At 43.5% G+C, this 15,831-nt stretch overlaps 1 protein-coding gene across 2 annotated transcripts in view; it reads right to left on the bottom strand.

Annotated features, from left to right (window-relative positions):
- The window catches only part of adgb (androglobin), a 116,991-nt gene that overhangs the window by 73,081 nt on the left and 28,079 nt on the right, over positions 1-15,831 (bottom strand). For both annotated transcript variants that reach the window (XM_045695892.1, XM_045695893.1), the window contains 6 exons: positions 6,383-6,564; positions 5,985-6,083; positions 3,523-3,617; positions 2,830-3,004; positions 2,446-2,530; positions 656-806 (listed from right to left, as the gene is read on the bottom strand). In XM_045695892.1, coding sequence (XP_045551848.1) covers positions 656-806; positions 2,446-2,530; positions 2,830-3,004; positions 3,523-3,617; positions 5,985-6,083; positions 6,383-6,564 — 787 coding nt within the window. The remainder of the gene's footprint in view (positions 1-655; positions 807-2,445; positions 2,531-2,829; positions 3,005-3,522; positions 3,618-5,984; positions 6,084-6,382; positions 6,565-15,831) is intronic.

Below are 15,831 nucleotides of genomic sequence, written 5' to 3'. Positions count from 1 at the left end.
ACGCACGCACACACCAAATGACCCTGCCCAAAACAGTGCTAACCCCTCTATAACTGGCTATCGTTACGCAAGAGGGCGATTTATTATTAATGCATTTTTTGTGGTGGCAGCAGGCAGCAGCTAGGAGTGAAGTGTAATGAACCCCCTAGGAGACATAGACACTGATGGCTTACCATCTAATTGAGCTGCATTTTTATTGCCAGAACATACGACCTCTCCCTTTATGTGACTTTCTCTCTATCTGTTTTTTCCGTCTTTAGTACAGATCTCCCCCTGGTCACCGGTCGCCTGGGAGACAGCAGAAGTGACATTGGGACGGGGGCGCGTGAGCATCGCGTTGTCGCTGCAACTGAAGTTGCCCTGATGAACCCTAAACAGACTAGCAGAATGAGAGAGAGAGGGAGGGAGAAAGGACAGAGCGAGAAAGCGAGAGAGCGAGAGAGAGAGAGACTAGAGCAGAGAGAGATCTATGACCCACTAAAGGCTTAATGCTTTTGGTCAGTGTATGAGTTTATGTTTACCAACAGCAAGAGATCTAACAGGAAGTCTAGTACTGTACACATGTCTGATGGGGTTTGGGGGAAAATATATTTTCTAGATCCCCTCTCATGGACCAGGATCAGGTGTGGCTCAGTGGCTGTGGTGTCCATTCTACCTCAGCTGTGTCCACTTTGTACAGTGAGTTGATGCTGTGTTGTGCAGTACTGGGCTCCGGGGCCCCTCGGCTCTCGCTCTCCTCTGTCTCGGCGAAGGACGCCAGCGTGGAGCTGCATGCACGCTTCCTGTGACTGCTCTGCTGGGCCTCCCTTGGAACACATGTCATACACATCATATCATGTACAAGCATCATATACACACATCATTCACATCAAATCACATATGGGAACATCACGCATATATCATATCACCTACATGACTCACACACACAGGTCATATCAAATACACGCATCGTAGATCTATACACATCAGGCACCATGTCACGCACACTGTCAAAACATACAATGACAGACTACATTATATGGTACAGTAACCAGTGATAGGTCAATGAACACTGTTACACACCAAGACAACATTTTGCATATAGACGTAGAATCTCAATTTGATCACCCTGTTGCAGGATTATTTTAAAACTTGTAGTGTATTTGAGAATCAAAAAAGGCTTGTAAAGTTTGTAATTTTCACTTCATTATAATCCAAATAATAAATCCAATTTCCTGTTGCTGCAGAATTATTTTCCTGCTGTAGGATACTGGCTCAAATGAATATCCTACATCTGTAATATTCATGGGGGAACAATGAAAGTAGTCTTTGAGATAGGGGAGAGAGTATTGAAACATTCAGTATAGATTAGGTCTAGTTCACCTAGTGGACATACAGTACATGCACTCCTAAAGTGCCTTCAGAAAGTATTCACAGCCCTTGACTTTTTCAAACGGTTGTTGTGTTACAAAGTAGGATTAAAATGGATTTCATTGTAATTTTTTGTCATTGATCTACACAAAATACTCAAATTTCAAAGCGGAAGAACAATTCTAACATTTGTAAAAAATAAAAAACATATCTTGATTAAATAAGTTTTCAAGCCCCTGAGTTGATACATGACTACCGACCCGTAGCACTCACGTCTGTAGCCATGAAATGCTTTGAAAGGCTGGTCATAGCTCATATCAACACCATTATCCCAGAAGCCATAGACCCACGCAATTTGCATACCGCGCCAACAGATCCAATCTCTATTGCACTCCACACTGCCCTTTCACAACTGGACAAAAGGAACACTTATGTAAGAATGCTACTCATTGACTACAGCTCAGCGTCAAACACCATAGTGCCCTCAAAGCTCATCACTAAGCTAAGGACCCTGGGAATAAACACCTCCCTCTGCAACTGGATCCCGGACTTCCTGACGGGCCACCCCCAGGGGTTGAGGGTAGGTAACAACACAAAAATCATGTTAAACACAGATTCTATGGAACTTATTATATGACTTATTAAGCACATTTTTACTCCTGAACTTATTTAGGCTTGCCATAACAAAGAGGTTGAATACTTATTGACTCAAGACATTTCAGCTTTTCATTTTTAATTAATTTGTAAAAATGTCTAAAAACATAATTCCACTTTGACATTATGGGGTATTGTGTGCAGGCCAGTGAAACACAATCTCAAGCTGTAACACAACAACATGTGGAAAAAGTCAAGGGGTGTGAATATTTTTTAAAAGGCACTGTATCTGAGACATACAGATAACTATATCCAGCAACTGTCTGTGTCTGAGGCATGGACTAGACTTCTTCCGCCCACATTGCTAAAGAGCCTAGCAAAGATGCTCTCACTCTATGGGGTATACTGCACGCACACATACACACTGGTCTGGTTAGACTCCACTGACTGCCTCAATTTGTCCCTTCAGATTAAATCCACTGTGTATGGTACAGTACATACATCTCAGCAGGCATGGTCAACAGCCTGTAGTTGAGGAAGGGGCTGGATATCTCGATGAACTGCTCTGGTTTCACCACCGCAGGCTCTGTGCAGAGAAACAACACGGGTTATGATGTACAACTTTTTATTTTTCTACTACAGTTTATAGTTTTCTAAGATTTAAATTGTTTTTGTCACAGTGTACTGATGTCAAAGGCCCCCCACAACCTCTTAACTAAATCTCCTTCTTCCCTCAACATCCTTTCCTCCTCTCCCTACATGTCCACCCTCAGCCCCATCTCACCCCCTCACCCCACCGTTGCACTGCACTTCCTCCCCCCTCCCCTGCGTCACCCCTTATCCTCCATCCTAACCAACGTTCACCCCTCCCTCTCTCTCTCTCACCCCGGGGCTCGTCTGTAATTGTGGTCTCCTTGCGGGGTCGGATGAGTTTCCAGCGGGGCACGGCGGGTGGTTTGGGGGGCGCCACCAGAGGGCAGGCGCGGGTACGGGTCACCAGGACTGGGTGGCTGTAGAGCCGAGACAGACCGTAGTGCCTCAGCCGCTCCGACGAATCCGCCTGGAACACCACAGGAGACAGAAAGACTAACTGTTTAGCACTGATACAGGGTCAGATCTTCTTCATGGTCCTAATGGCTAACGTCAGAATTGAGGATGGGTCTGTGGTTTAGGGGGAAGTTCTACAGTATATATTGTTAGGAAACCAGGGATGAATCTTGGAATTATAATGGTGTATAAATTATGGAAGACGAGTGGCAAGTCTAATGATCCATATTGGGCAGAACATGCCCCAGAACTGAAGACTCCATTGGCACGTTTCATCTCCCCGGTCCCCCCGCTGGTTCTGAGGCCTTGGTACATTCATATAGGCTATTACGGGTTGTAAGCTACATGGAAAGTAATCCGTTTCAGTGCACATTTTAAGCATGTTTCAGATGTAGTCAGTGCCTGGATTTGCTTTAAAATGTAGAATATTTAAACTGACCTAGGCTAATTTACAACGAGAAATATACTTATCACCACAGCTGGATAGTTGGTAGTGCTTATGGTATTTATATGAAGAATGTTGGACCGTACCATCTGTCCCAGTACAGAGGTCTTCTTCTCCAGGAGGTGTAGTGGCTGGTAGCTGGCACACACCACCATCTCTGGAGCAGGAGGGGGTGAAATACCTGACCAGGGCAGGACACACACACACACACACACACACACACACACACACAGAGAGTGCTCAGGGGACATGCTTTTCATTTACAGGTCCAGTAGAGGGGCATGACACCAACAATGGGAGGGGGGAAAGTGGGAGTGAGAGACAGAGAGTGTGAGAGGGAGCTTGCGAGAGAGAGAGATATACTGTGTACAGAGAGAGAGAGAGAAATTGTGAAATGGCATGTACAATTAGCTTCATGACATTTCACATTTCATGGGTCAGCTGAGGACACGGATCCTATAATGAGAGGAGAGAATAAGAGGAATGCTCCGGAGAATCACTTGTTTCTAGGTGTCACAGAGAAGAAAATTAAATAAAAATGTAAAAAAAAGTTTAAATAAGTAAAAAGATATTGAGAAGCTTGACAGAGATTCTTGAATTCAAAGTCACTTTCACAGAGATTATGGGGCGTTAACTCCCATCGGAGGTCTTGGAGACAGAAGTCATTGTGTGGTGCAGAGAAAGGAGATGCCTTGCTATCTGAGGCACCATTTGACCCTTCCACTGACAATCTCACTATGCATCACATGATGAGCGTATAGGCCAGGAGACATGGAAAATCTATATGAGTAATCACTGGATCTGTGAGGGAATGATATAGAAGCTGCATTCATAGAGAATTGAATGGAGAAGGAATGAGTCGTGCTGAATCTATGCAAGGTTAACAATACAACCGAATCTAAATGAAAATGCAAGGCAAATGTATCTATGATATAAATACAATGTTTAGTGTGTGTGGTGTGTGTACCTCAGGCACAAAAGATTTAGGGATTGGTGCCAAATCACTGCATGTTAATCTCCCACATGTTAATTATCATTGAGAGAGAGGGAAAGGGAGAGAGAAACATTTCTTAAAGAGGGAGTTTGAAAAAGTGTGTGTGTGCGCGAGAACGGATGGGAAAATAAGGGTGCATTCATAAATTCATTTTGGCTATCTACAGAGCACTTATTTGAGCGTGCCACAACGCAGAATAGCTGATGAATTTACGAACGCGCAACACCCATTGAAAATGACAGGTGACAGTAAAGGTTGGCAAAAGAATTTGTCACTAACACTAGATAATATGAAAACAGCCTAACTAGCTCTTCTAGGGCGAGTAAAATGGTCAGAGTGAGGCGTTCTCTCATTTGTGTCTGGAAGTAGCTAGCAAGCTAGCCAACTTTAGCCAGTTAGTTTGACGCTTGACTGCCGTTGACAAATACAATTTTATTGGACACATACACGTGTTTAGCAGATGTTATTGCGGGTGTAGCGAAATGCTTGTGAGGTCAGAACGCTCGGATCAACCCTACTCCTCAGCCAGAGCGTCCAGTGTGCGCTTTGAACGCTACAAGAGCGAAACGATCAGAATTTACGAATGGACAACACTCAATTTATGAACGGCCCAGAGCGCACTCTGACACACTGGAGGCAATTTACGAATGCATCCCAAGACAGACAGAGAAAGAGGGAGGGGGCATGAGCTAAAAGAGAACCCGTGCAGGCAAAACAGTTTAAACAAAATCATTCAGTACAGCAGTACTTTAAATACACACAATATTGCTGTTAAGAAAATTCCAGATTGTCTGCATAATCAAAAAACATTCAACTCAGACACCCATACATACCCCACAAGACATACCAGGAGTCTTTTTACTGTCCCCAAGTCCAAAACAAATTCACAGCGACACACAATTCTATACAGAGCCATGATCGCATGGAAATCCCATCTCCAATTACTCAAGCAAACAACAAAATTACCTTTAAAAAACAGATTCAACAACAACTCAACAACTGTGAGGGTACACAAACAAGCACACTAACACACATTTTTTGTTGTTGTATTGTTTGTATAATTTTTTGTTGTTGTATTGTTTGTATATCATTTTATTTTAAATGTGTGTTACTGTCATTGTCTATCGTCTTGCTGGAAGATCCAGTTGCGGCCACGTTGGCAAACCAGGTTTGTGGCAAAAATGTCCTGGTACTGGGTAAAGTTCATAATGCCGATGACCTTAACAAGGGCCCCAGGAACAGTGGAAACAAAATAGACCCATAACATCAAATATTCACCACCATATTTTAAAGTAGGTATGGAGTTCTTTACTGTTTCACATCCTTCTTTCTACGCCAAACTCACCACTGTTTCTATTTTCATGTCATCTGACCACAGCACCAGTTTCAATCCAAGTGCAAATGCCGTTAAGCAAACTCCAGGTGTTTACATTTGTTGGATGACATGAAAATATAGCTCTTTGGCCATGCACACCAGTGGTGGGTTTGGCATCGAAAGAAGGATGTGATAAGCAGAAAAAATATATACAAAAATTGGACCTGTGTGTCACTTACTGTCTGTAGTGGGCTGATTGGTAGTGTTGGGCTGGACAGCATTGGGCTGAGATGACTTTCTGTCTTTATCCACATCTTTCCCTTTCTTCTTGGCTGAATCTGACACCAACATAACAGTCATTAGGAAAACAAATACAGGAGTGAGTAAGAAGACGGAAAAGGCAGTGGTATACTTTCTCTCACAGACAGTTCACTTAATCTGTTGATCAGTTGATTAACTCAAATACTCGATTAGATAAAACAACCCACACACACAAACACAAGTGATCCTAATCTAATAAATTATTTAATTGACTCTCTTAATTAAAGCAGTTTAATCAGTGCGTGTGTAAATTGCTATCTGTGTCAGGTTTAGTGGGACAGACAGACAGAGGAGAGAGAGACAGACAGAGCAGCACCTTTGCTTTTCTCCAGGGTTCTGGTTGCTGTGGGAGACTCGCCCTTGCACTCGTTGTGTCTGGACTCCCTCACTCCGGAGGTTTCCCTGGTCAGGGGCTTCTCCTCCGAGCTCTCCTCCACATACTGGAATTTGGGAACGGTGTCCTTCAGGAAGTCCCAAACCTTGCCCAGGTACCGGGACCTGAGAGATTGGACACATCACACTGTAAAACTATTTACCCAGTTGTTTATCAATGATCCCACATGACTGGATATGTAATGGTTATATAACTTACTAAAAACTAACCAAGTGTTAGATTAATAGAATCAGATGTGTTAGTGCTGGGAAAAAAAGGAAAAAAAGAAGGTTGGTGACTTCAGGTCCGGTGCTCAAAAAAAAAAAAGTTATTTGTGTCTGGTATCTAATTTCAGTCCTGTCGATTGGCCACCATGATACATAATATATGTCAAAACAGACGAGTGTTGTTATGAGTGGCGTTCATTTAGCTCTGGGCATGTTCCATATTCATTCATTTCAGGCTTTATTGAAAGATTTCCTGCCAGTGATTCAAACACAAGCCTTTTTAATTAGATTAACTGAATGATCAAATCAAATTGTATTTGTTACACACACACACACACACACACACACACACACACACGTGTTTAGCAGATGTTATTGCGGGTGTAGCGAAATGCTTGTAGAGGGTTGTCATTATGCTTATTCTTAAGATGACTCATTGACAGCTGCCTGCTCTGGAGTCCCTGTGAAGTTGTGGCTGGAATAAAAATAGTAATGTTAGCTGCTGGCAGTGTGTGTGTGTGTGTGTGTGTGTGTGTGTGTGTGTGTGTGTGTGTGTGTGTGTGTGTGTGTGTGTGTATCATCCGACTCAGTGAATTTCAGAAAAATACAAATAGTGTTTTTTTTATTAACCAAATAACTGATTATTTTACGGCAAAAAATACTTTCTGGATGTTAGGACAGCGATCACTCACCTCGGATTAGACAAAGATTTCTTCTTCAACAGGACATACTCTGAACACCCGACAAGGCCAACATCCCAGTTATTTGCAAGAGGTAGAGACGCAGGTACAGAGGACACAGAGCGGTCCTCGTAAGGATCCGCAGAAGGCAAGTGGGAAAGCTGCTGTTACCATCAATATTACTCGCCAACGTGCAATCATTGGACAATATATTAGACGAGGTACGATCACGAATATCCTACCAATGGGACATCAAAAACTGTAATATCTTATGTTTCACCGAATCGTGGCTGAATGATGACATGGATATTCAGCTAGCGGGGGGCGGTCTGTGCATTTTGTAAACAACAGCTGGTGCACGAAATCTGAGGAAGTCTCTACTTCAGGCGAGCAAAATCTAGAGTATCTTGTGATAAAATGCAGACCACACTATTTGCCTAGAGTTTTATACTATAGCTAATCTTTTCGTGGCTGTTTATTTACCACCACAGACGGATGCTGGCACTAAGACCACACTCAGTCAGCTGTATGAGGAAATAAGCAAACAGGAAACCGCTCACCCAGAGGCAGCGCTCCTATTGGCCAGAGACTTTAATGCAGGGAAACTTAAATCAGTTCCACCTAATTTCTATCAACATGTTAAATGTGCAACAACCACTGGGAAAAAAATTCTTGATCACCTTTACTCCACACACAGAGATGTGTACAAAGCTCTCCCTCACCCTCCATTTGGTAAATCCGACCACAATTCTATCCTCCCGATTCCTGCTTACAAGCAAAATGAAAGCAGGAAGCACCAGTGACTCGGTCTATAAAAAAGTGGTCAGGTGAAGCAGATGCTAAACTACAGGACTGTTTTGCTATCACAGACTGGAACATGTTCCGGGATTCTTCCGATGGCATTGAGGAGTACACCACATCAGTCTCTGCCTTTATCAATAAGTGCACCGAGGACGTCGTCCCCACAGTGACTGTACGTACATACCCCAACCAGAAGCCATGGATTACAGGCAACATTCCCACTGAGCTAAAGGGTAGAGCTGCCGATTTCAAGGTGCAGGACTAACCCGGAAGCTTATAAGAAATCCTGCTATGCCCTCCGACGAACCATCAAACAGACAAAAGCGTCAATACAGGGCTAAGATTGAATCGTACTACACCAGCTCCGACGCTCGTCTTATGTGGCAGGGCTTGCAAACTATTACAGACTACAAAAGGGAAGCACAGCCACGAGCTGCCCAGTGACACGAGCCTACTACATGAGCTAAATCACTTCCATGCTCACTTCGAGGCAAGCAACACTGAGGCGTGCATAAAGAACATAAAGGCAACCTGCCTAAATGACTACAGACCTGTAGCACTCACGTCCGTAGCCATGAAGTGCTTTGAAAGGCTGGTCATGGCTCACATCAACACCATTATCCCAGAAACCCTAGACCCACTCCAATTTGCATACCGCCCAAACAGATCCACAGATGATACAATCTCTACTGCACTCGACACTGCCCTTTCCCACCTGGACAAAAGTAACAACTATGTGAGAATGCTATTCTCTGACTACAGCTCAGCGTTCAACACCATAGTACCCTCAAAGCTCATCACTAAGCTAAGGATCCTGAGACTAAACACCTCCCTCTGCAACTGGATCCTGGACTTCCTGACGGGCCGCCCACAGGTGGTGAGTGTAGGTAGCAACACATCTGCCACGCTGATCCTCAACACTGGAGCCCCTTAGGGGTGCGTGCTCAGTCCCCTCCTGTACTCCCTGTTCACCCACGACTTCATGGCCAGGCATGACTCCAGCACCATCATTTAGTGTGCAGACGACACAACAGTGGTAGGCCTGATCACCGACAACAATGAGACAGCCTACAGGACGGAGGTAAGAGACCTGGCCGGGTGTTGCCAGAATAACAACCTATCCCTCAACGTAACCAAGACTAAGGAGTTGATTGTGGACTACAGGAAAAGGAGGACCGAGCACGGCCCCATTCTCATCGATGGGGCTATAGTGGAGCAGGTTGAGAGCTTCAAGTTCCTTGGTGTCCACATCAACAACAAACTAGAATGGTCCAAACACACCAAGACAGTCGTGAAGAGGGCACGACAAAGCCTATTCCCCCTCAGGAAAATAAAAAGATTTGGCATGGGTCCTGAGATCCTCAAAAGGTTTTACAGCTGCAACATCAAGAGCATCCTGTCTGGTACGGCAATTGCTCGGCCTCCCACCGCAATGCACTACAGAGGGTAATGCGTACGGCCCAGTACATCACTGGGGCTAAGCTGCCTGCCATCCAGGACCTCTACACCAGGCAGTTCCGAGGAAGGCCCTAAAAATTGTAAAGGACCCCAGCCACCCCAGTCATAGACTGTTCTCTCTACTACCGCATGGCAAGCGGTACCAGAGTACCAAGTCTAGGACAAAAAGGTTTCTCAACAGTTTTTACCCCCAAGCCATAAGACTCCTGAACAGGTAATCAAATGGCTATCTGGACTATGCGCATTGTGTGCCCCCCCCAAACCCATCTTTTACACTGCTGCTGCTCTTTGTTTATCATACATGTATAGTCACTTTAACTATAGATTCATGTACATACTACCTCAATTGGCCCGACCAACCAGTGCCCCCGCACATTGGCTAACCGGGCAATCTGCATTGTGTCCCGCCACCCACCAACCCCTCTTTTACGCTACTGCTACTCTCTGTTCATCATATATGCATAGTCACTTTAACCATATCTACATGTACATACTACCTCAATCCGCCCGACTAACCGGTGCCTATATATAGCCTTGCTACTGTTATAGCCTCACTACTGTATATAGGCTCACTACTGTTTTTTTTCACAGTTGTTTTTATTTCTTTACTTACCTATTGTTCACCTAATAACTTTTTTGCACTGTTGGTTAGAGCCTGTAAGTAAACATTTCACTGTAAGGTCTACACCTGTTGTATTCGGTGCACATGACAAATAAACTTTGATTTGATTAAAACAGACTTTTCAAAGAATGTCTCAAAAACACCCTCTAGGGTAGCACCATGGTGTAGCCGGAGGATAGCTATTTTCCATCCTCCTCTGGGTACATTGACGGAAATGATGTTTCGGCATTGAGTAATTGTCTCTGGCCCCATCCCAGTTAGGGGCAGTGATGAGCTCTACAGTAGAGTCTCAACTCAATCGCTGGTTGAAAACAGTTTTCTGCCCCTCCCAAAATATATTTTGTAGATAATTGGCCCTCTTTCTGGGACTCACCCACAGGACCAAACCTGGCCTGTTGAGGAGTGACGGACTCCAAACCTAGCTGGAGGGGTGCTCTCATCTTATCTATCAACATAGACAGGGCTCTAACTCCACAATGAGATAGGGCGCAGGCCAGGCAGCAGGCTGTTGGCCAGCCTGCCAGCTTAGTAGAGTCTGCCACTAGCATAGTAGAATGTAGTCAGCTCAGTTATCCCCATTAAGACCGTGTCTGTGCCTTGATCTAGGTTGGGCAAATCTAAACATGGCAGTGTTCGCTTTAGCAATCTCACTGGAATAAAAACATCCTCCATTCCTGTCATTATTGAAAAAGATTGTGATATCTCACATCTCAAAAAAGGGCTACTTAATGTTAGATCCCTCACTTCCAAGGCAGTCATAGTCAAGAAACAAATCAATAATCAGAAACGTGATGTGATTGGCCTGACTGGCTCAAACCTGATGAATTTACTGTGTTAAATGAGACTTCTCCTCCTGGTTACACTAGATTATATTCCTGCGCATCCCGGAAACGCCGGAGGTGTTGCTAACATTTACGACAGCAAATTTCAATTTACCCAAAAATAAATTACTGCATTTTTGTCTTTTGAGCTTCTAGTCATGAAATCTATGCAGCCTACTGAATCACTTTTTATAGCTACTGTTTACAGGCCTCCTGGGCCGTACACAGCGTTCCTCACTGAGTTCCAATCGGACTTTATAGTCATGGCATATAATATTCAAATGGAAAAGTCTTATAGACCCACTTCGGAGCCATCACAGACTCAGTCGGTTTTGTCCAACACGTCTTCGGACCTACTCATTGCCACAGTCATACCCTGGATCTAGTTTTGTCCCGTGGAATAAATATTATGGATGTAAATGTTTTTCCTCATAATCCTGGACTATCGGACCGCCAACTAATATTCTGCTCAGACCCCAACCAACGATCATCAAAAGCCGTGCTATAAATTCTTGGACAACCCAAAGATTCCTAGATGCCCTTCCAGACTCCCACCACCGTCAGAGTACAAAAATCGGTTAAACATCTAACTGAGGATCTAAATGTAACCTTGCATAATACCCTAGATGCAGTCACACCCCTAAAACAAAAAAAAACACAAGAAATTAGCTCCCTGGTATACAGCAAGATTTCAGAAAACTGGAACGGAACGGCGCTTCACCAAACTTACCCTTCTGACTAGCTTGGAAAGACAGTACTGTGCAATATCAAAGAGCCCACACTGCTGTTTGATCATCCTATTTTTCCAACCTAATTGAGGGGAATAAGAACAATCCTAAATGTATTCTTGATACTGCCGCAAAGCTAACTAAAAAGCAGCATTCCCCAAGAGAGGATGGCTTTCACTTCAGCAGTGATGAATTCATGAACTCCTTCAACGAAAAGATCACGATCACCAGAAAGCAAAATAGAGACTCCTCTTTGAATCTGCGTATTTCTCCAAAGCTCTAGGATAAATGGAGACACTCAAAGTTTTTGACACATTCATGAAAATAGTCATGGCCTCTAAACCTTCAAGCTGCATTCTGGACCCTATTCCAACTACTGAAAGAGCAACTTCCTGTGCTTGGCCCTCCAATGTTGAGAATAATAAATGGCTCCCTATCCTCTGGATATGTACCAAACTCACTAAAAGTGGCAGTAATAAAGCCTATCGAAAAAGCCAAACCTTGACCCTGAAAATATTTTTTATAAACTATTGGCCTACAGTACCAGTCAAAAGTTTGTACACACATACTCATTCAAGGGTTTTTCATTAATTGCACTATTTTCTACATTGCAGAATAATAGTGAAGACATCAAAACTATGAAATAACAAATATTGAATCATGTAGTAACCAAAAAGGTGTTAAACAAATCCAAATGTGTTGCATTTTATATTCTTCAAAGTAGCCACCTTTTGCCTTGATGACAACTTTGCACAGTCTTGGCATTCTCTCAACCTGGAATGCTTTTCCAACAGTCTTGATGGAGTTCCCACATATGCTGAGCACTTGTTGGCTGCTTTTCCTTCACTCTGCGGTCCAACTCATCCCAAACCATCTCAATTGGGTTGAGGTCGGGTGATTGTGGAGGCCTGGTCATCTGATTCAGCACTCCATCACTCTTGGTCACTACTTGGTCAAATAGCCCTTACACAGCCTGAAGGTGTGTTCGGTCATTGTACTGTTGAAAAACAACGGATAGTGCAAACCAGATGGGAAGGCGTTTCGCTGCAGAATGCAAAGCAAAGCACCCCAGCACCATCACACCTCCATGCTTCACAGTGGGAACTACACGTGGAGATCATCCGTTCACCTACTCTGCATCTCACAAAGACATGGCGGTTGGAACCAAAAATCTCAAATTTGGACTCATCAAACCAAAGGACAGATTTACACTGGTCTAATGTCCATTGCTCGTGTTTCTTGACTCAAGCGAGTCTTCTCTTCTTATTGGTGTCCTTTAGTAGTGGTTTCTTTGCAGCAATTCGTCCATGAAGGCCTAATTCACATATTCTTCTCTGAACAGTTGATGTGTCTGTTACTTGAACTCTGTGAAGCATTTATTTGGGCTGCAATTTCAGAGGCTGGTAACTCTCATGAACTTGTCCTCTGCAGCAGAGGTAACTCTTCCTTTCCTGTGACGGTCCTCATGAGACTGTTAGCCAGTTTCATCATAGCGCTTGATAGTTTTTGCAAAGGCACTTGAAGAAACTTCAAAGTTCATGAAATGTTCCACATTGACTGACTTTCATGTCTTAAAGTAATGATGGACTGTCATTTCTCTTTGCTGATTTGAGCTGCTCTTGCCATAATATGGACTTGGTCTTTTACCAAATAGGGCTATCTTCTATATTCCGCCCCTACCTAGTCACAACACAACTTATTGGCTCAAACACATTAAGGAAAGAAATTCCACAAATTAACAGGCACACCTGCACACCTGTTAATTGAAATGCATTCCAGGTGACTACTTCATGAAGTTGTTTGAGAGAAAGCGAAGAGTGTGCAAAGCTGTCATCAAGGCAAAGGGTGGCTACTTTGAAGAATTTCAAATATATTTTGATTTGTTTAACACTTATTTGGTTACTACATGATTCCATATGATATTTCATAGTTTTGATGTCTTCACTATTATTCTACAATGTAGAAAACAGTAAAAGAAAAACACGAATGAGTAGGTGTGTCCAAACTTTTAACTGGTACTGTATATCGAATATCCCATTCTTCTAAACATTTTTGAAAAAAGTTGTTGCGCAGCAACTCACGGCCTTCCTGAAGATAAATAATGTATATGAAACCAGTCTGGTTTTATACCCCATCATAGCACGGACACTGCACATGTGAAGGTGGTAAATTACCTTTTCAAGGCGTCAGACCAAGGTTCTGTATCTGTCCTCATGCCCCGAGACCTTAACTGCTGCTTTTGACACCATCAATCACCACATTCTTTTGGAGAGATTGGAAACCCTATTGGTCAACACTGACAAGTTCTTGCCTGGTTTTGATCTTATCTGTCTGAAAGATATCAGTTCATCTCTGTGGATGGTTTGTCCTCTGACAAATCAAGTGTATGTTTCGGTGTTCTTCAAGGTTCAATTTTAGGAACAGTATTGTTTTCATTCTACAGCTTGGTGATGTCATTCAGAAACACAATGTCAACTTTCACTGCTATGCGGACGACACAGCTGTATATTGCGATGAAACATGATGATGACCCAAAATTGCCTACCCTGGAAGCCTGTGTTTCAGACATAAGGAAGTGGATGACAGCAAATGTTTTACTTTTAAACTCTGACTAAACAGAGATGCTAGTTTTAGGTTCCAAGAAACAAAGAGATCTGATAATTAATCTTGATGGTTGAACAGTCGTCTCAAATAAAACTGAAGGACCTTGGCGTTACTCTGGGCCTTGATCTCTTTGACGAACATATCAAGAATATTTCAAGGACAGGATTTTTCCATCTTTGTAACATTGAAAAAATCAGAACCCTTTTGTCCAAAAATGATACAGAAAAGCTAATCCATGACTTTGTCACTTCTAGATTAGACTACTCCAATGCTCTACTCTCCGGCTACCCGGATAAAGGACAAAATAAACTTCAGTTAGTGCTAAACACGGCTGATAGAATCTTTACTAGAACCCCATAATGTGATCAAATCCAACTTTATTTGTCACATGCGCTGAATACAACAGGTGTAGACTTCACCATGAAACGCTTACTTACAAGCACTTAATCAACAGTGCAGTTCAAGAAGAACATATTTACCAAGTAGACTAAAATAAAAAGTTATAATAAAAAGTAACACAATAAGAATAACAATAACGAGGCTATATACAGGGGGCACCAGTACCGAGTCAGTGTGAGGGGGTAAAGGCTAATTGAGGTAATCTTTACATGTAGGTGGGGGGCGAAGTGACTATGCACAGGTAACAAACAGAACAGTAGCAGCAGTGTACAAAAGGGGGGGGTCAATGTAAATTGTCCGGTGGCGATTTTAGGAATTCTTTAGCAGTCTTATGGCTTGGGGGTAGAAACTGTTGGGGAGCCTATTGGTCCTAGGCTTGCCGTGCGGTAGCAGAGAAAACAGTCTATAACTTGGATGACTGGAGTTTGACAATTTTATGGGCTTTCCTCTGACACCAAAAATGATATAGGTCCTGGATGGCAGGAAGCTTGGCCCCACTACTCTCTGCAGTGCCTTACGGTCAGATGCCGAGCAGTTACCATACCAGGTGGTGATGCAACCGGTCAGGATGCTCTCGATGGTGCAGCTGTAGAACCTTTTGAGGATCTGGGTACCCATGCCGAATCTTTTCAGTCTCCTGAGAGGGAAAAGGTTTTGTCGTGCCCTCTTCACGACTGTCTTGGTATGTTTGGACCATGATAGTTCGTTGGTGATGTGGACACCAAGGAACTTGAAAGTCTCGACCCGCTCCACTACAGCAACGTCAATGTTAATGGGTGCCTGTTCGGCCCGCCTTTTCCTGTAGTCCATAATCAGCTCCTTAGTCTTGCTCACATTGAGGGAGAGGTTGTTGTCCTGGCACCACACTGCCAGTTCTCTGACCTCCTCCCTATAGGCCACCTCATCGTTGTCGATGAACAGGCCTACCACTGTTGTGTCGTCAGCAAACTTAAATGATGGTGTTGGAGTCGTGTTTGGCCACGCAGGGAATACAGGAGGGGACTAAGTACACACCCCTGAGGGGCCCCAGTGTTAAAGATCAGCATGGCAGA

The sequence above is a fragment of the Salmo salar genome, chromosome ssa15 (genome assembly GCF_905237065.1).
Source record: "Salmo salar chromosome ssa15, Ssal_v3.1, whole genome shotgun sequence".
Taxonomy (NCBI): Eukaryota; Metazoa; Chordata; class Actinopteri; order Salmoniformes; family Salmonidae; genus Salmo; species Salmo salar.
Note: the sequence above shows the minus strand (reverse complement) of the source record. Positions and strands in the feature narration are given on the sequence as shown.